The sequence below is a fragment of the Podospora pseudoanserina genome, assembly GCF_035222485.1.
Source record: "Podospora pseudoanserina strain CBS 124.78 chromosome 7 map unlocalized CBS124.78p_7, whole genome shotgun sequence".
Lineage (NCBI taxonomy): Eukaryota > Fungi > Ascomycota > Sordariomycetes > Sordariales > Podosporaceae > Podospora > Podospora pseudoanserina.
The window spans coordinates 80,368-97,815 of NW_026946671.1; the positions used below are offsets into that span (position 1 = coordinate 80,368).

Consider the following 17,448-nt stretch of genomic DNA (forward strand, 5'->3'; position numbering starts at 1 on the left):
TATCCTATTGCCCAGCTCTCGAGGGAGCTTTGAACTACGACGCCCGAGAAGCCTTGGGAATGGCACACATCATGCGGGCTTGCATGGAAATAGGTGGGGGTTAGATGGCCCGCCCCCTCACCTGCGTCGCCACCAGAAGGCGAGTAGCCCAACCTACGGTAGGTGGGGAAGGACAACGGCGGCACTGTCTCAAGTTGATAAGCCTACTCGGAAGTAGGGGAATATCACTTGGTGGTGATCTGACTTGTTGGCCGTTGAGCAAGTATTGGACATGATACAGCATGAGTTGGGCAATATGGGGGGAATGCAGGCGACGACCAACACATCCGGGCTGTATATCGACATCTTTCAACTGTACATGCCGGTAGGTTTGATCCCGGACTGCATACCTTGTTTGGGAATTTCCTTTTCTCGAACGATAAGCGAGGCTCGGCCAAAGTGCGAGTTCTTACGAGATTCGGGATGCGGCTCTCTTTTGAAACAGTGTTGTAGCCTGGATTTCAGGATCATGTATGTCAGATTGGGCAGCAGTCTCAACACCATTTATACCATCGTTATCGTCATCATGACTATGAAAACCAACTATTGTCCTGATAGGTACCTCAGCACTTATCAACAAGCGGTCAAATATATGCCAGAATCTTGATTGATACACATTCGTGATAGCCTGAAAATAGATTGACTTAATCTACATAGGGACTTTTTGTGCACCCTTTACCCCCTCTCCGTTCCCCCATGTTTTTCGGATCGGATCGTTGCCCGACGTGACCTGTCTGTTTGTCGCTCTCGGAAAGAAAAAGTTAGAGAAGGCTGGGTGTACAAGACAATGGTTCTTTCCCTTCCCTTCCTTCCTCTCTTCCGTTCGGGGGTTTACAAGGTCAAGGTTAGTAGTAGGTATCCAGGGAAAAGGGTCATTCGCGACGGGGGGGAGGAAGATGATCCAGAGGTAAGCGAAAAGTGGCACTTTTGTCCGACGTTTAACAGAGACAACGATGCTGGCTAACATGGGGGGGAGGTAATATAGAATTCTGGAGGGATTTCTGGTCCCAGTGGACACGACATATTTTGGTGGGGGGGGCGAGGGGGGTGGGAGGTGTTTGTAGTCGGCGCGGGTTTTGATCATCATGGTGAATATCTCCCCGGTAGAGATGTCCTGTTCATTGTTCGGATACCTAGGTAATCACTTACCTATCAGACGTGGCCATCCCATTCCACCTGTAATATACCTCCCCAACCACTGCCAACGTTGGATAATTATCTGGCACCAACCTACCCATCTAACTTGCTAACTACAGTAGTTGATCGTCAGTGAATCACACAATAACCACACCTCCACCTCAACTCCCTCTTAAGAACTTGAGAAACAGTTCCCCAAATAGCATTCCCCATCCCGCTTCTCACAACATATCATCTTCTCGTTGCTTTGAGCCAACTTTTGATCGTCTGCAAGTCTCAAAACACAATGATGATCAATATAGGAAAAAATCAATAGGTCAACACAATAGCACGCAATCCTCCTCCTCCTCCAGCGCCGTCCTTATCCCGCCCTCGTACAACAACACATCGAATTCTCGTTGACAGCATTGATCGCCTGCCAATCCCCAGCATATTTAACATCCGTACCTCTCTGTACCACAATGTCAGCCCCAAACAGCCGATCACCTCCCCATCCTTGCCAAACCCAGCCTCGGCGAAAAAGCCATAAACAAACCACCACATATCTCTGCATCAAACCTCTCTACATGAGGTCGCGATCGCTTGTTGATTGTCAAAGGTCAAGAAGCGACGTCCAAATAAGAGCCTCTAGCGGCGCGGTACAACCCTGTCACAGCTCAGACTTACACAAGTCAACAAGGCACAGACACAGCGTTGATCTATCACAGCAGCAGACGTGAGACAAAGGGTAGTAGCATAGCTCCAAGACCTTTTCAGCAACAGCAGAACTTTGGAACCACAGTCTGCACAACTGATATGACAAACCTCAATGTTTACACAAGCCGGATCCGGGTTTGTCCTGGCACGACTCCGTGGCACAAGCACCGGGCCGGCCACCGCGAAGCCAGATGCTGGTATTCCCACGTGTTTGAGCACTCAAGCGCTTCGCACAACATTAGCACTGGTTCAGCTTCCCATAGTAACCCAACTTCAGTAAAGAAGCAAAACTAATGTAAACTCCTTTGATTTTCACGATGCTAACTCTCAACAACCAATCCGCCACCAGTAAACATTATGATCTACATGTACATTTCCTGAATGCATGTTTTCCACAATCAACCACCGTGATTCGTTGCTTACTGCTCGCCCTCATGTCCCTCCTCTGCATGCTCCTCCTCAGCGTGTTCTTCCACATGAGCCTCCTCTGATGGCTGCTCACCCTCCTGGGTCTGCTCACCCTGAGACGCTTCCTGAGGCTGCTGCACCTGATATTCGCCAGTACCCTCTTGAACAGCTCCGTTGAAGCCATGCTCCTCACCAAAACTGTTGCTGGCACTCCCTTCGGCGCTAGCACCCAGAGTCTCCTCTGGGTTTGCCTGCTGACCCTCTTGATGACCCTCAGCAGAAGCATCCTCGTCCCCGGCATCATCATCTTCATCGTCATCAGCTTCATCGTCATCAGCCTCGTCGTCTTTTTCGTCCTGATCCTCTTCTGGGGCAACTGGAGACCACTCGTCAGGCAACTCGTCCCAGGGACTGGAGATGATCAAGGATGCTGGATCGACTCTGACAATGGTGACAGGCTCGCAGGTAGGGTTGCGTGGCTCGCCGCCAGAGACCCAGCCGACAGAATTGAAGTAGTAGGCGCTGTACAACACCCAGCAAGAATGCCAATTGCGGAGCTGTCGCATGATGCTGCCGTCTGTGGTCGTCGCGTTGGGATAGACATTGGGTCTGAACTTGGAATCGTCGTAGGGCGCCGCGATGAAAAGAGTGTTATTGTCCCATCCGACAGGCGTACCAGCTTGACTAGGCTGTAGAATATGGTTAGCGAATGGCAGAATGACGACAACAAAGAAGTAGACCTGCTGTAAACATGGGTACAGCCACATTACTTCCGGGCTCAAACATGAGGCTCATGGGCTCAGAAAGGCTCAGGGGGCCCTCGGCGCCAGGAACCGGCAGCGACCATGTGAGGAAGCCGGTCTTGGATGGTTGGCCGTTGACGATGGTGTAGTTGTAGTAAAAGCTCAGGGTGAAGTTGCTGACGTCGTTGGAGCCGATGCAAAGGCCCGTAATGGTAGCGCCGGCATGGCAGGTGGTGAGATATTTGCCCACAAGTGCATCATCATCAGCCGTGACGACCTGAAGGAGAAAAGGGCCCGTCTGATTGTAGGTTGTGCCTTGGAACTGAGCGAGCACAGAGCTGGAGGAGGCGAGAAGCGCAAGGCTGTTGAAGGCGAGTTTGGAAACCATTGTGATGTAGATGTGAACAAACGAGAAAATTGATGATGCTGTGCTATCTCCTGAAACAAAGTCCAAAAATGGGGGAAGCTGGGCTGTAAAAGTTGACTGCGTTGGCGATGCTTGATGATGATTGAGAGAATAGAGGAATAAGAGAAGAATACAAGACTGCAAACTCTTAGGAGACATTTTATAGACACTCCGTCGTTGCCGACCCAAACCGGGATTGACGCAGTTTGGCGATGACAGTGTCGTTGAGGGAAGGAGTGATGTTCATGTCGTGGAAACAATAACATGAGGGAGTGTTGACGAAGGAAGGAGGTCACATTGGAATGCTCCGATGGCAAGACAAGTCCGAGATATTCAAGCAACATATGGAAGGAAGGCATCTACGCGCCTGCCCAGCAGCATCTGATATCGGCTGCTCGCTCACAATTCGGTCCCGCCATTGCTTCGGCTCAAATCGAGTCATCCCAGCGGCTCTCTTGCCTTCCAAGCCACATCTGGAAGGCATGATGCGTCTCAGCTGCGGTCGTCTGCGTGTTGGGTCTCTACTTTTTGGAAGAAACGAGGGAGAGATCGACTGAGAAACAACACAGCACCACAAATCCTGATGTTTCAAGCAGGAGTGTCAGAAACGCAATATGAAGCTATTCCGAGCATGTGGGTCAGGGGTAAATCAACAAATGCTGGCGGTAACCAGGCAACAACTGGCTGTTAGATCACACATTTGCTCTCGGCAACCTCAATTGTTGTCTTCCACCCGCAATCTGGAACGACTGGTAAGCTGGGTGAGCATGGCAGCACTTGCATCCAAAATGAGAAGGCCTCGCAGCTGCCGGCGCCGTTGTGGTGTTGCTGTGGCTGTTGTGACTGCTGTGTCACAAGCAAAGCCAAAGAAAACCCAGCACAAGACAGAAGCTCGAAGCACATGATTTGTGGGCCACAGCATGCGCGGTCTTAGCGCCATCCCCACAATCTTTTGTTCAGCCAACCACAGCGAAAAACGGCTGCAATTGAGAAACTGGGTCTTCTGCAAACACTGTCCAGACGTCATCACCAATCCCGTCCGCAACAGTAGAGAGTTGGAGACACCACACCATTCAGATCATTTTTTACCACGACGATCAGCGATAAGCTCTCCCCCAGTCCGCTAAGGAACCAGCTTCGATTGGCACGACAAAAGCAAAGTCAGAGGGAGGAATAAGCAACAAACGATACCCTCTCCCGTCAATCACCACAATCCATAGCTGTTTTCGGATTGGACGCTTGATTGGAAAACACAGCCGAGACCTCGTGTCTCATCACAGCGCCCACCACTCAGGTGAAAAGACAACAAAATGGCGGACACGACGGCGCCCATCGAGACAACGCCTCTCTTATCAAACAGTTCATCCACCTCCTCTGTCGAGCCCCCATCATCCCCCGAGTCTGCCACCCGCCCTCCAAAACCACAGCGCAATGTCACCTTCAATCCAAACCCTGTCTCCAAGACGATCGAGCCGGAGCAGCAATACCGCACCCGGATAAGAACAGCAGGCCATCACCAACACCACCAACATCAACCGCCCTTATCGCCCTCCAGCCCCTCGGCCATCAGCACCGGCGGGCTCGGCGGTGGCCCGCCTATGTTGTCCGCCCTAAACAATAAACTCCGCCGGCGCAATAGTCATGGGGGCGGAGGACCCAGCGGTGTACTTCCCGTGGCGGGCGCACCAGGACATCACCTACCCAAGATTGGCCCTCAACGTACCACGAAGAACGCTCAGAAGCTCAAGTTGCTGCCGACCCCGGAGTTGGAAGAAGATGGAGCGGATGAGGAAAGTGGCAGGGAGGTGTACTCGCAGTACACTCGCATCAAAGACCCAACTGCCCGCAGAGATGCCGCCCGTCTCGGCAAGGCCGACCGCCAGACACTGCCCAGGGTCACAGCCTACTGCACGGCGAACAGATACCAGATGGATGGGCTTATGAGGTTCCTCAAAGGGAAGGGCAAGGGGCGCGGCGCAAACCCGAAGCTGATCGACGAGTGCATCTACTCGCCATACAGCTATAGCTCCAAACAAGTCGAGCTCTCCCGGCAGGAACAAATAATCCAAGTCCACTCCACCCCTGAACGACGACACTCCACTGGCGAAGTTCCCGGAGCAGACGGCGAGGGCTTCCATCAGCAAAATCTGATAGATCTCAGAAACGAGGCCGCAGAAGTGTATGCTTCCGAACAATACGGTAACGGTCCCCACCAAAGCGTCGACGACCTACAGCAACTGGGTGAAAGCGTGGTGGCAACAGAAGGTGGTGACCGTCTCCAACCAGTCGACTTTGACATCACCGTCCACACCCCAGAGGTCTTCTTCTTCAACTATGGTGTGGTGGTAATATGGGGCATGTCAGCAAGTCAGGAGCAGAGGTTCCTGAAGGAGATCACCAAATTCGAGCTAGAGAAGCTTGGCCCGGACGACGTGGAAACAGAAAAGTTTAACTTTTACTACACGCACGAGTATCAGCCGCGGATATACAACGATTTTATCACGCTGAGAGACAAGAGCAATTACATGACTAAGCTGGCCATCTCGCATGCCCTAGCCCAAAGTGTCAAGGTATTTACCTCCTCCCCTTTCCCCCTTCCACCCACTAACCGAAAGAAATAGACCTCCCTCTTTGAAGAACTCATCGCCTCCACAATCGAAGACTGCAAAGACATACCCTCCCAGCTCGCCCTTACTGGCAAGATTGATCTTTCTCGTAGACAGATCAACATGCAGATTGGCGAGTTGTTTATTTTGCGGATTGGTGTGCACCTGAATGGGTCGGTGCTGGACACCCCGGAGCTGTTCTGGGTCGAGCCGCAGCTGGAGCCGGTGTATCAGGCGGTGAGGAGTTATCTAGAGATGGACCAGAGGGTGGGGTTGCTGACGGAGAGGTTGGATGTGATTGCGGATTTGCTGGCGGTGCTGAAGGATCAGTTGAGTCATGGGCACGGGGAGAAGCTGGAGTGGATTGGTGAGTTTTCATTCCCTGATATGAAGAACGAGGCTGGATATTTTTGCTGACTGACTGGAAAATAGTTATTGTGTTGATCGCGGCGGAGATTGTGGTGGCGTTGGTGAATATCATTGTGGATTTGTATGTGGGTATTGATTAATAGAATTCCACAGAGGGGCAATATATATAGGTAGAGAAGCGTGGGTGTGAAAGAGGAATAGGGCGGGGGAGGGAGGATAATGAGCGGAAAGGGGGGGGTTCGCATGGCTGCATTTTCTACATATATACACTCTTGTATGCAGTTGTAGGAGTTTTTGGTGTGTGTTTGTGTTCGCGGGACATGCATACTAAGGCATAGGCTTGGAGTTTTTCTTTTTCTATGTCTCTCTTCCCAATTCAAGACGAGTCTTTTACGCTGCAGGTGTAACTTTTCTCACTACCTTCACAACAAACACAGCACCACCAGAGAAGTAAAGGCTATTAAGCAAGGGGGTTAAAATGAACGTTCCCATAGAGTCTATCAAGCTTTTTCACTGGCTGTTCTTAAACAAGACTTACAAACGGTTGGACCTTGTTCAAGGAATATCTAGTAGCTACAGTAACACAAAGAAGAAGCAAAACCATAATCGAAGAAAAAACCTAGTCGCCAAATAATGTACGCCTCAACACCACCCTTTTTTTTCCGTGGTCAGTCAACACGAACCTGCTCCCCGACCATTCCTGTTTATTTCCCTTGTCGCTCCCAGACCCATAGAAAGCGAGAAAAAAAAAACACAAGGTTAGAACGACGAAGGCACCAAGCAACTGCCTCACCCATTGGGCGGGCAAAACACACGTCTGTACTTAAAGTGGAAGGGTGAACCATCCTTCCTCCACCTACTCGTCCTCCTCTTCCTCCTCTTCCTCCTCTTCCTCCTCTTCCTCCTCTTCCTCCTCTTCCTCCTCTTCCACCACCACCGGGTTAGCCTGCGTCTCTTGTTCCATATGTTGCTCCTCCCCCCCGCTGCGCAAAACGAGTATACTGCTTTTTCTCAGTGGCTCTTCCTCAGCCTTCGCAGCAGGGACACTCTAATCATCCTCCGGATTAGGCTGCGTCTCCTGATCAGTATCGTACTCCCCCATCTCTACATCCCCTTGGTCATCCTTTTGCTCCTCCTCCGTAGCATTTTCCGTACCATTCTCCTTCCCCTTCTCCTCCGCCTCCTCGCTCTCCTTCTGCCTCTTCGCCTCAGCAGCAGCAGCAGCAGCATCATACTCCCCCCTCTCCTTCTCATACTGAGCCATATTCTCCCCCGCCCTCGTCTCAAACTCTCCGCGTTGCGTCTCGCTCAGATCTTTCCACCCCCGAGCAAGCTCATCATCGTCCACCTCCCGCCTTGACTCCTCCTGCTCGGCCTTATCGTCAGTAGCAACATCAGCAGAAGCAGCCGTGTTCCTCTCATTGCAATAAAGCTCAAACGCATTCCCCGGCTTCTTAGGCGGCTCCTGATGATGCACCCCGTTCGCCCCCCCTTTATTCGCCAACGAAAAAGCATCACTCCCACTCGGCGAGTGACTCGCACCCCCAGGATTCTGGCTAATAAACTGGCTCGCCGTCAAAGACGACGACCCAACCCCATTCCCACCAGCCTGACTACCCCCCGCCTGGCTCCCACTCCCATCAACAGGCAAAATGCTCGCCTTTCTATGGCCTCGCTTCAGTCTCAGCGGCTTCTCCTTGGGCTGTTTATCCAAACGCGAAGGGGTCAGTCGATCATCTCTCTCATTTTGTGACGGATTGTTGGAAAGAGCGGCGGCGTTCAACAGTAGTCTTCTTGGCGATAAAGATGATGGTGATGAACTTACAGTCGGTGGTGGGCTCGGGCTGCCGTCAGAGTCCTCCACGTTTGTGCTCGTCCGCTTGGCGAGTTGCTCGAACAGAAAGACGCGCTCGAGGCGGAGCTTCTCGATCTGGCGCTTCAGGCGGTTGATGCGGACTCTAGAGGCGTCGTTGGCCTTTTCGACTTCGTTGGTGCGCTGGCGGAGCTTGTTGCATTTTCTGCGGTAGGCCTCCTCTACCGTTGGGGGGAGGGCTGGGGGGATTGCGCTTGCTGGGGAGAGGGCGAAGGTTTGGTCAGTGAAGTCGTCCATTTTTTGAGCGGGGGAATCAATGGATCGTGATGGTGATGATGATGGGGAGAAGATGGTGTTTTTGGGGGAAAAAAGGTTACGGGGTGGTTAGATTGGGAGTTTGACGTAACGTACCTGGCGCCATGGTGGACGGTTGTGAACTAACTCGACCGGCGGATTACAGCGGCGTTGAGAATTGGGAAAGTTGAGAGCGTTGGAAGAAATAAAAACAAGAGTCGCAAAGAATAAAGATGGTAGGGCGATAAATGTCGCGTCAGCAATTGAAAAGACTAGATTTCCGATAGCGTTTGGAGCTCGGGGCACCTTTTGAAGAGAGTAAGAAACGACGCAGGCCGGAATGAAGCACTCTGGGATGGATGGATCAAGAGACGTGAGAGTTGTAGTGCTTCGCGGCAGGCGCGACAAGGCTGAAAGGTCCAGACGGGGTCCACTGTTTTCTTGGGAGTTAGTGGATGGTGGGGTGCTGACTTAGCATGGCAGGGGGAGCTGCACGCACCCCAAGGCTGCCTACCGTTTTTGTTGACTTCAACTTTTTTTGCGGGCCTCCACAGCGGGAAACAGCGGGCAGCTCTTGGATCGTTTGGTTTAACTCGCTAACCTTGGGAACGGTCGACACCTCCTATCCATTCTAAGCCTCGCAACCCGCGAGAAACCTCACCACAGCCATGTCTCTCAACATCCCAAATGCGCCCAACGCCGGCCTTTTCAAGGGCGGCTATAACAAGTAAGTTTTCATTATCCCGAAGCTTGTGAACGCTGCCTGCGTCGCCCCCTTCCCCGCCTCATCTCGCCTCTGCCCCACCATGCACTTGTTGCTGCCCCTGAATGGCATCGCAACAACACATAGCAGACCCAGCGCTGACCTATCTGTTGCTTTCTTTGTCTATAGCTACGATTCTGAAGATGGAGCTGTCCTGCGCAACATCGATGCCTGCCGCGCCATCTCGTCGACGGTCCAGACATCGTTGGGTCCCTATGGCCGCAACAAGATCGTCATCAATCATCTCCAGAAGATGATCCTCACCTCCGACGCAGCCACCATCCTCCGCGAGCTCGATGTTGTCCACCCCGCCGCTAAGCTTCTCGTCATGGCCAGTCAGCAACAAGAGTCCGAGATGGGCGATGCCACCAACCTCGTCATCGTCCTCGCTGGCGAGCTTCTCAAGAAGGCGGAGGAGCTTCTGCGCATGGGTCTCAAGACATCTGACATTGTCACTGGGTACGAAAGGGCACAGAAGATTGCTCTCGACTTTCTTGATGAGCTCGAGATTGACAAGGTGGAGGATATCCGGACCCAGGACGAACTGAGCAAGGCCATCCGCACCGTCATCGCCAGCAAGCAGAACGGCAACGAGGAGTTTCTCTCCAAGCTCGTCGCCGAGGCTGTCCTCGCCGTCCTTCCCAAGAACCCAGCCAACTTCAACGTCGACAACGTCCGCGTCGTCAAGATCATGGGTGGCAGCTTGGAGCAGAGCCGTGTCGTCAAGGGTATGGTCTTCCCCAAGGAGCCCAACGGATCGGTGAAGAAGGCCAAGAAGGCCAAGGTCGGTGTCTTCACTTGCGCCATTGACACCAGCCAGACCGAGACCAAGGGCACAGTATTACTACACAACGCCAAGGAGATGCTTGACTTCACAAAGGGCGAGGAGTCACAACTCGAGGCTGCTATCAAGGAGCTATACGATGCCGGCATCCGTGTCGTCGTTGCGGGCTCTACAGTTGGCGAGCTGGCCTTGCACTACCTCAACCGCTACGGCATCCTGGTCATCAAGATTCTCAGCAAGTTTGAGCTCAGAAGAATTTGCAGAGTGGTTGGTGCCACACCACTTGCTCGTCTTGGCGCTCCCATGCCTGACGAGATGGGTACCATTGACGTGGTGGAGACACAGGAGATTGGCGGTGACCGGGTGACGGTTTTCAGACAGGAGGATGAGGCCACGAGGACAGCCACCATTGTGCTCCGTGGAGCTACTCAGAACCATCTCGATGACATTGAGCGTGCCGTTGATGACGGTGTCAATGTTGTTAAGGCCATCACAAGGGACGCCAGACTGGTGCCTGGTGCTGGTGCTACAGAGATTGAGCTTGTTGAGAGGATACAGGCTGTTGGTGACAAGACTCAGGGTCTTGCGCAGTACTCCATCAAGAAGTATGCCGAGGCCTTTGAGGTCGTGCCAAGGACCCTTGCCGAGAGTGCTGGTTTGGATGCCACTGAGGTTCTGAGCAGATTGTATGCTGCCCATCAGAAGCAGGATGGTTGGTCTGCGGGTGTTGACATTGAGGTATGCTCTCCTTGCCCTTTTTGCTACAGCTACAACTAACGTTTGATCCAGAACAACGACGGTACCTTCCTCCTGGATGCCGAGGAGGAGGGCATTCTCGACTTGCTGGTGACCAAGCAATGGGCCATCAAGCTCGCCACAGAAGCTGCCCGGACGGTGCTCTCTGTGGATCAGATCATTGTTGCCAGGCAGGCTGGTGGACCCAAGCCTCCTGGACCCAACAAGGTGAGTTCTTGTTAGATGATCGATGTGTCATTGATGACAGATGCTGACTTAGTATGACAGAACTGGGATGAGGACTGAGGGATGTGCGCATAGCAAAATTACAAATGCTTGTGTGTGCTGGGTGGGAGTAGAAAAAGGATAAATAACTGGGCGGATTAGACTAGAGTGAATTGAATGTACAATGTCCATGTCCAGACTTATGCCGGCGTTTATGTTTGACGTTATCTGTAAGGGCCATAGGAATGTTTTTTTCAAGCCGGGTCACTATCATTTATCTCTTTTCTTATGATCAGCCCCCCCGTTTTGTTACCATCTCGCAACAGAGACAAAAGCCCCTTTATACATGTTCTACAAGTCTCTTTCACAGATTATTGTACATTCCCACCCAGATAGACCAGTCACAAAACATTCCCCCTATTTCCCCGAATGTTTTGCTTTAGTTTTTTGATGCCTTCCGCTTTCGTCCAACCAAAACTAAATCATACACATACATACAATACCCTCCATCTCATGAGATGGGCAACTTTCTACCTCAACTCCACCATCCCCTTGACACTCTCCCACACACTCCTTGGCAGCACCTTCTCCATCTCCCTCTGCGTCAACCACCTAAACTCGGTCAGCCCCTGGGTATTCCCCGTCAGATCCGCCTGTCCAGCCATGATCCTCCCCTTGAGATAAAAAATCTTATCCCCCCTCTTGACGAGCTTCTTGGTCTCGGGTTCGATCTCGGGCTCAATCACCTGGTGAGCCACGGGCACACGGCCGACGACCCAAGTGTTCATGTTCACCCCGGCCGCCTCCGCAAGCGCTCTCTTGGCAGTCTATTTCCTTGGTCAGCAACACACATCCTCACCAGTTTTGATGTAAGGAGGGGAAAAAACAAACATGATGCAATGCCTCATCAGTCTCAACCTGCCCCATCGGAAACCCCCACTTCCCCTCCCTCCCCTTCTTCACAACAAGATAAAGCGTCTCGTCCAGCTTCCTATCCAACCTAGTCTTATCCCCCTTCTCATCCGCCTCCGTCCTCCTCGGCATAGGTTTCTCCACCGGCACGATTTCTTCCGGGGCGATCAGTTCACCATCTTCACTGACTCTGACCTCTGCGTCTTTGAGCAGGACTTCTGTCAGCGTCTCCGGGGAAGAGGCGGTGCTACCGACGAGAACCTCGTCGTTCCAGGCCATGCGGCCGCGGGGGTTGTACCGCCCGATGTCCTTGGCCGGCACGCCGTGACGCTCCTTGAGCTTGATGCGCCATTCGAGGTCGTGGGCGGTGTCTTGCTTGAAGTAGTAGTCTTTGCGGAAGGGGGCGACGAGGCGCTCGTTGAGGCGTTTTTGGTAGAGGTAGAAGGAGGATTCGAAGGGGGTGGGGAGGCGGGTTAGGAGGGGGGGGCGGGTGAGGATGAGGGCGGATTTGATGCGGTAGGGGGAGGGGCCTGGGCCAGGGGTGGGTGGTGGTTGGGTGGTTGTGGTGGTGGGTTGTTCTGGTATTGGGGAGGAGGGGGCGGTTGCTTCGGCTGCGAAGGTACGTCTAGGGAGGAGGGTGGTGGTGGCGGTTGTTGATCTGAGGAGGGGAGCGGCAGTGGGGGAGGATCGTGCGCATTTGAGGCAGACTCTTTGTGAACCTTGTGAGAAATATCGTCAGTTCTGGATGTATAGCAAGAGAGTATACCAAGAACAAAACCTACCCCTCAGAAGAGCAGCCGCTCCTCTACCTGGCGCCGCCGACATCATGTTTTTATTTGTTCAATTGCTCCTCAGCAAGTCGGGTGCTGCCTTTGCTGTCCCCTTGTGTCGGATTTCAAGTGTGGGGGGATCAAACTGCTTATCCTGCTCTCACCTCACTCACTCTTCAATTCCTCTCCTTTCACCAGCCAGGTTCGTCCCAAAGCCGCGAACCACACTTTCCCATCAACTTTTTGCAGGGGAAGGGTCCAAGCTTCCCGCTCACCGCCTTCCAGTTACCACCTAGCGTTGTCTACCCCACCAGGGGGTACTTAAAACTACTTTCCCGGCTGCCAAATTTTTTGAAACTTCTTTTCCCCTTCTTCTTCTTCCTCACGGCACTTAATCCTTATCATCAGGGCATTTTATCTCTCCCAAAATCGTCATGATCATTAATCTGTGCCCAAAGAAGGGTTCGTAGCCCAGCAGCCTTTTTTCGCTAGCGGAGCCTGTTAATATGTTCTACTGGGCCTCGTTAGATAGTCGCTGCTGACATTTCTTTGTGTGATATTTGTGATTTGCTTTTGTGTGATTTTTGTCGTTGAGTCTGCCCAGTGTCGTGAGTCGCACGTAAATGCCATTGCTGTGACTGTAGGTATTCGGAAACAAGTGCCATCGTCCGGATTGACTACATACGCCAGTCTCGGTTATCGGTTGATTTTGGTTTGATGTTGAAGGATGAGGTGACCTTTTCCAGAGCTCGACCTGAGAACGCGCCTACCCACACGCACACACTCATATTGCCAGTTTCATTGCAACTCTTGGATGGCACATCGAAACTTGCAACATAACAAGCCCAGTGGTGCCTTGTCATAAGCACCCTGAACTGTGAGCGCCATGGAGCTATCAGATCTCTGCTGAGATCTGGACGTCCCACTGTGTCAAGGTTCACAATTGTCTTTGACTCTTCGCAACACAAGATTGCCCGCCTGTAGAGGAACTTGAAGCGACTATCATAACACTGAGTTTGTACCGTTACTTCGTCAATAGCTGGCTCGTCGCCGGCTTGTCATGTTCATTGTGCCGCTAGCTGCAACTCACTTGAAATCGTATATGCGTTGCAAATCTAAAGTCGTCGATGAAGACAATCAATCTCATGATTTCACGTCGACGGTCTCAAGCAAAGTGAAGCTGTCATCTACTCACATATACATTCACAATTAGATAGTATCACAACATTATCACAATAATTACAGATTTACACTAACCCACATATCATTGCACACCATCCCCAACCAACAACACTCTCAGCCTCAACCCCTCAACACATTCAATTCTCATTCACCCGCCTCACATATGATCCCCATCGGTCTATGTAATATTCATACATATAACAGCAAGCCTTGATCCCTAGTGTAACAGATATATACATTTCCAGACCCTATCAAAAGTCGTCAACTCCCATCCGCCAGGCTATGCTAAGCACGAAAAAGCCAGTTACAATACCCCATGCAACCTTGCGATTCCAGCTCCCTCAACAAACGCCATTCAACTCCCTGATAGAAAACAGCAACAGACCAAGCGAAAGAAACGGAAAAACAAAAAGAAATGAGCTAGAATGATAAAGGATACCGATATTCCTTCCTCTTCTGATAAACACCTATTTATCTCCCTCTCGCCCCAACCAGATAAATGCTCAGCCGTTGGGTATCCTAGTCTGCCCATACGTTTATGCCCAAATCGCTCCTTCCGATATGCTCCATGCCCATGGATGAAACGCCGTTTGTCATGAGAATCACTGCAAACCAGCAGTCGTTATCGTCGTGGTCGAATCTGTGATAATAATTTTAGTCGTCATGCGCCGTACCGTGCCGTGGCCCATATATGAAAAGGTGAAACGAGTGATGATGCCTGCCCACTGATCAAAATCTCAAGCCTTGAGCGAGGCGACTGCTCGCGCCACCTCTTGGGAAGCTGTCTTCTCCCAGCTCTGTTTTGTATCTTCAGTGACGGCCGAAGGATCCTTAACTTCTTCGTAAATCAAACGCGATATGTCACGGTTGATCTTCTCGTATTGCTCCGCCGTGAGCTGTCGATCACGCCAGTGAGGGCGGAGGGCTGCCTTGACGATGCTGTTGATATTTTGTTTGAGCTCAAGAGGCAAGGTGGGGCGTGTCGGCGACACGTTTTCGGACCTTGGCAGCACAGCCGGACGATTGCGCCGAGGCTGGGGCTGCCTAAGCTCCAACGGCCGTGGATGCTGGCGCCCGCGAGGTTCCGAGTCGCTATTCTCGGGCGATGATCGGTTGTCGCGATGTGCGTGCTTGTGTGGCGATGTGGCTCGGGAAGGTTTGATGGAACTGGAGTTCGATGATGACGCCCGCGTTGGTGAGAAGTTCGCTGGTGGGTAGATAGGGGTGATGTGTGAGCTGAGCGTCATGTGCGGGGAACTAGAGCGCACAGGGGGAGGGGTAATGCATCCTTGGCTGAGAGGAGAAGGCGAGCGAGCAGGTGACGAGACATCATTCGCACCCGGTATGGGTCCATAGATATGTCGGAGGGTTTCTTCGTCGGAAGGGGTACTCATCTCGACCTCCTTCAAAAGCGAGGATAGAAACGAAGGGGGAATATCGGTCGTTGTTCGCGAGGCGGCCCCGGGGTTGGCTGATGAAGTGCCATTTGACTGCTCGGGCCGGTTTGAAGGCTCTGCTTCAGCTCTTGCGGCAGTAGACGATTCACCATTTTGGGTTGTCGGCATTCGCCTTGTTCTTGGTCGCTTCAGCTTCCTTTCGGGCTCTGGGTGCTGTTCCTCATGGGGCTCGGCCGTGCCTGAGCGCGACTTTCTCTTCCTGCTCTCGGTGGTCTCCCTGGCCTTTTCCAACGCACCCCAGGCCAATGTCTCCTCGCGCGACTCTTGTGGGGGTGGTGGCGGCGGAGCTGGGCGAGCGAGAATCGGCATATTATTAACGAAAACATCTCTTGCCCCCAAGCGACTCGCAATGTTTAGGCGTTGCTGCCAGCGTTCGTGTTCCTGCCTTTCTCTTTCTCGTAGTTGCTGTGACCGGCGCAGGCCCTCAAAGACGACCTGATCGTCATCGTCCTGGTAGTCCAAGTCCAGCTCAAGGGCGTCCCAGATCCGGCCAGTGATGCGGCCCCAAGCACCCTGCCATTCATCGGAGCGAGCCCGCTGCCTAGCGCGCCGCATGCTGGCCTGGGTGCGAGGGAAGTAATACAGAGGACGTGCGCTGTTCTCTTGGAGGCCATTCCCGGCGGCAGCAGGCTGGATGAGCTCGGGACCAAGTGAGTGAACACATTCCATACAAAACCAGGGGCCAGCTGGGATTCGGTCAAGGCCGATGCAGTGCGTGTGATAGCATGCATCGCATCCGTCGCAAAGTAAAAGGACCTCTTCGTGGTCTGCCGAGTTGCACACAGGGCAGGGGTTGCTGACCACCACTTCTTCTTCTGGATTCTCGTCTGCCCACGCCTGTGGATCGAACTCGGGTACCTGCTTCTTGTCCTCGACTCGACGGGTGGACAAGTACTGGCCTAGTGAAGGGGATGCATCAGTAAACAATGCACTTCTTTCATGCTCAGGAAAGGTGTGGCAAACTTACCTCCGATTCTGTCATAGACCGTGACGACATGGAAGGTCTGGCGGCAGATGGGGCAGCTGTTTGCCTTTTCGCTCCATTCTCTCAGACAGACATCGTGTAGCATGTGCCCACAGATGGGAATCTGTGCAACATGGTGCTCCCGGCCCTCGAGCGGGAGATCTTGCTTGCTGTTAAGTTCAGCAAGAGCATCTGGATCGGTGACAGCAAGACGTGCATGCTCGGCCTCGAGCTCCTTGGAGAGGCGTTGTTGGGCGGGCGTTGTTGCATCTGGGTTGCTTTCGACCTCTAGGTTCTCAAGACAGACGATGCACTGGTCAGCCATGGCGTTGGTGGATGGCGTAGTGAGCCGAAATCAAATTCCCCAAAGCTCAAGTGGCGCTGGGGAGTCATGTAAATGATCTCCTCAGCAACGGGTAAAAATCGTCAAAAAAAAGGAGGATTGAGGAAGATGAAGAAGTGGAGAGTGACGTGAGACTATCAACTGGGTGAAATTCCACAGTCGTCGTGTCGGGTTGAGTACAGCTTGATTGCCTCGTGTAAGTGGTGCTGGTTGTGGTGGCGACGGGTGCAGTGAATGTGGTGGTAGGTGGTGGTAGTGTGGGTGCTGGAAGGTTGGAGGCGGTGCTCTGAGTGGACTGCTGGGATTCAAAGAGGGGTGCTCTGAAGAGTGGAAAGTGAGGAAAGGGAAGAAAGAAAGGCTGCGGGCCAGCGAGGTGCCTTTTTGGCGGCGCCCGTGTTAGCGCAGCGAAGCCGAGAGGCACGGGCCAATCAAGTGAGGATGCCGTCCACAGCTCAGGGTGACACTGGTACACTTTCGGTACACTTTCCAGTCACGTTGTTGAGCTGTCGAGCGAGCTGACTGTGCTCCTTTCTGAAAAGGAAGCAAGTACCTTGATGAATAAGACCTAGATCGTCTTGGGGCTGCGATAGGGCTTAACCTTTCCCTACCAGCCACTGGATATCTGGCGATTTCGAAGCTTTGGTCACTCCGGGACCCCACGAAGCACCATATGCCCGGGCCTGTGGGCTGATAGCGATGATGAAAGCAAGTGGGCACTGGGCAGCCTATTGTTGCAAACGAAGGCCTTATTCGAAACTCTCATAGAATAGAGATTAGAATCATCAAATTGCAGCAATTGATT

General features: G+C 52.6%; 6 protein-coding genes across 6 annotated transcripts; 2 read left to right on the forward strand and 4 right to left on the reverse strand.

Annotated features, from left to right (window-relative positions):
* Window positions 1-2,291: 2,291 nt before the first annotated feature.
* QC764_707170 (uncharacterized protein) lies at window positions 2,292-3,411 on the reverse strand (the record flags this gene model as incomplete). Its single annotated transcript, XM_062950336.1, has 2 exons — window positions 2,292-2,969; window positions 3,025-3,411. The coding sequence occupies 2 exons, from the start codon at window positions 3,409-3,411 to the stop codon at window positions 2,292-2,294; spliced, it is 1,065 nt and encodes a 354-aa protein (XP_062796340.1).
* Window positions 3,412-4,387: 976 nt separating this feature from the next.
* RMD1 (sporulation protein rmd1) lies at window positions 4,388-6,600 on the forward strand. The gene is made up of 3 exons (XM_062950337.1): window positions 4,388-5,999; window positions 6,051-6,402; window positions 6,468-6,600. The coding sequence occupies exons 1-3, from the start codon at window positions 4,740-4,742 to the stop codon at window positions 6,542-6,544; spliced, it is 1,689 nt and encodes a 562-aa protein (XP_062796341.1). The 5' UTR covers window positions 4,388-4,739; the 3' UTR covers window positions 6,545-6,600.
* Window positions 6,601-7,452: 852 nt separating this feature from the next.
* QC764_707190 (uncharacterized protein) lies at window positions 7,453-8,894 on the reverse strand (the record flags this gene model as incomplete). Its single annotated transcript, XM_062950338.1, has 3 exons — window positions 8,629-8,894; window positions 8,230-8,474; window positions 7,453-8,106 (listed from the first exon to the last, which is right to left on the reverse strand). Exons 1-3 carry the CDS (start codon window positions 8,636-8,638, stop codon window positions 7,453-7,455), a joined length of 909 nt encoding a protein of 302 aa, XP_062796342.1. The 5' UTR covers window positions 8,639-8,894.
* Window positions 8,895-9,043: 149 nt separating this feature from the next.
* On the forward strand, window positions 9,044-11,174 carry CCT8 (T-complex protein 1 subunit theta). Its single transcript, XM_062950339.1, has 4 exons — window positions 9,044-9,238; window positions 9,404-10,796; window positions 10,848-11,021; window positions 11,082-11,174. The coding sequence occupies exons 1-4, from the start codon at window positions 9,180-9,182 to the stop codon at window positions 11,097-11,099; spliced, it is 1,644 nt and encodes a 547-aa protein (XP_062796343.1). The 5' UTR covers window positions 9,044-9,179; the 3' UTR covers window positions 11,100-11,174.
* A 95-nt stretch (window positions 11,175-11,269) lies between these two features.
* Window positions 11,270-13,022, reverse strand: QC764_707210 (uncharacterized protein). The gene is made up of 3 exons (XM_062950340.1): window positions 12,713-13,022; window positions 11,910-12,649; window positions 11,270-11,845 (listed from the first exon to the last, which is right to left on the reverse strand). Exons 1-3 carry the CDS (start codon window positions 12,756-12,758, stop codon window positions 11,549-11,551), a joined length of 1,083 nt encoding a protein of 360 aa, XP_062796344.1. The 5' UTR covers window positions 12,759-13,022; the 3' UTR covers window positions 11,270-11,548.
* An 825-nt stretch (window positions 13,023-13,847) lies between these two features.
* On the reverse strand, window positions 13,848-16,628 carry QC764_707220 (uncharacterized protein; the record flags this gene model as incomplete). The annotated part of the gene is made up of 2 exons (XM_062950341.1): window positions 13,848-16,238; window positions 16,307-16,628. The coding sequence occupies 2 exons, from the start codon at window positions 16,626-16,628 to the stop codon at window positions 14,620-14,622; spliced, it is 1,941 nt and encodes a 646-aa protein (XP_062796345.1). The 3' UTR covers window positions 13,848-14,619.
* Between the last annotated feature and the right edge of the window lie 820 nt (window positions 16,629-17,448).

Excerpts from the sequence above, each read along its gene's own strand:
- RMD1 (XM_062950337.1), top strand. The coding sequence starts at position 4,740 with ATGGCGGACACGACGGCGCCCATCGAGACAACGCCTCTCTTATCAAAC. Across the intron at positions 6,000-6,050 it reads CCCTAGCCCAAAGTGTCAAG|ACCTCCCTCTTTGAAGAACT; the intron begins GTATTTACCTCC and ends CGAAAGAAATAG. Across the intron at positions 6,403-6,467 it reads GGAGAAGCTGGAGTGGATTG|TTATTGTGTTGATCGCGGCG; the intron begins GTGAGTTTTCAT and ends ACTGGAAAATAG.
- CCT8 (XM_062950339.1), top strand. The coding sequence starts at position 9,180 with ATGTCTCTCAACATCCCAAATGCGCCCAACGCCGGCCTTTTCAAGGGC. Across the intron at positions 9,239-9,403 it reads TTCAAGGGCGGCTATAACAA|CTACGATTCTGAAGATGGAG; the intron begins GTAAGTTTTCAT and ends CTTTGTCTATAG. Across the intron at positions 10,797-10,847 it reads CTGCGGGTGTTGACATTGAG|AACAACGACGGTACCTTCCT; the intron begins GTATGCTCTCCT and ends CGTTTGATCCAG.
- QC764_707210 (XM_062950340.1), bottom strand. The coding sequence starts at position 12,758 with ATGATGTCGGCGGCGCCAGGTAGAGGAGCGGCTGCTCTTCTGAGGG. Across the intron at positions 12,650-12,712 it reads AGCGGCTGCTCTTCTGAGGG|GTTCACAAAGAGTCTGCCTC; the intron begins GTAGGTTTTGTT and ends ATTTCTCACAAG. Across the intron at positions 11,846-11,909 it reads CTGATGAGGCATTGCATCAT|ACTGCCAAGAGAGCGCTTGC; the intron begins GTTTGTTTTTTC and ends CCAAGGAAATAG.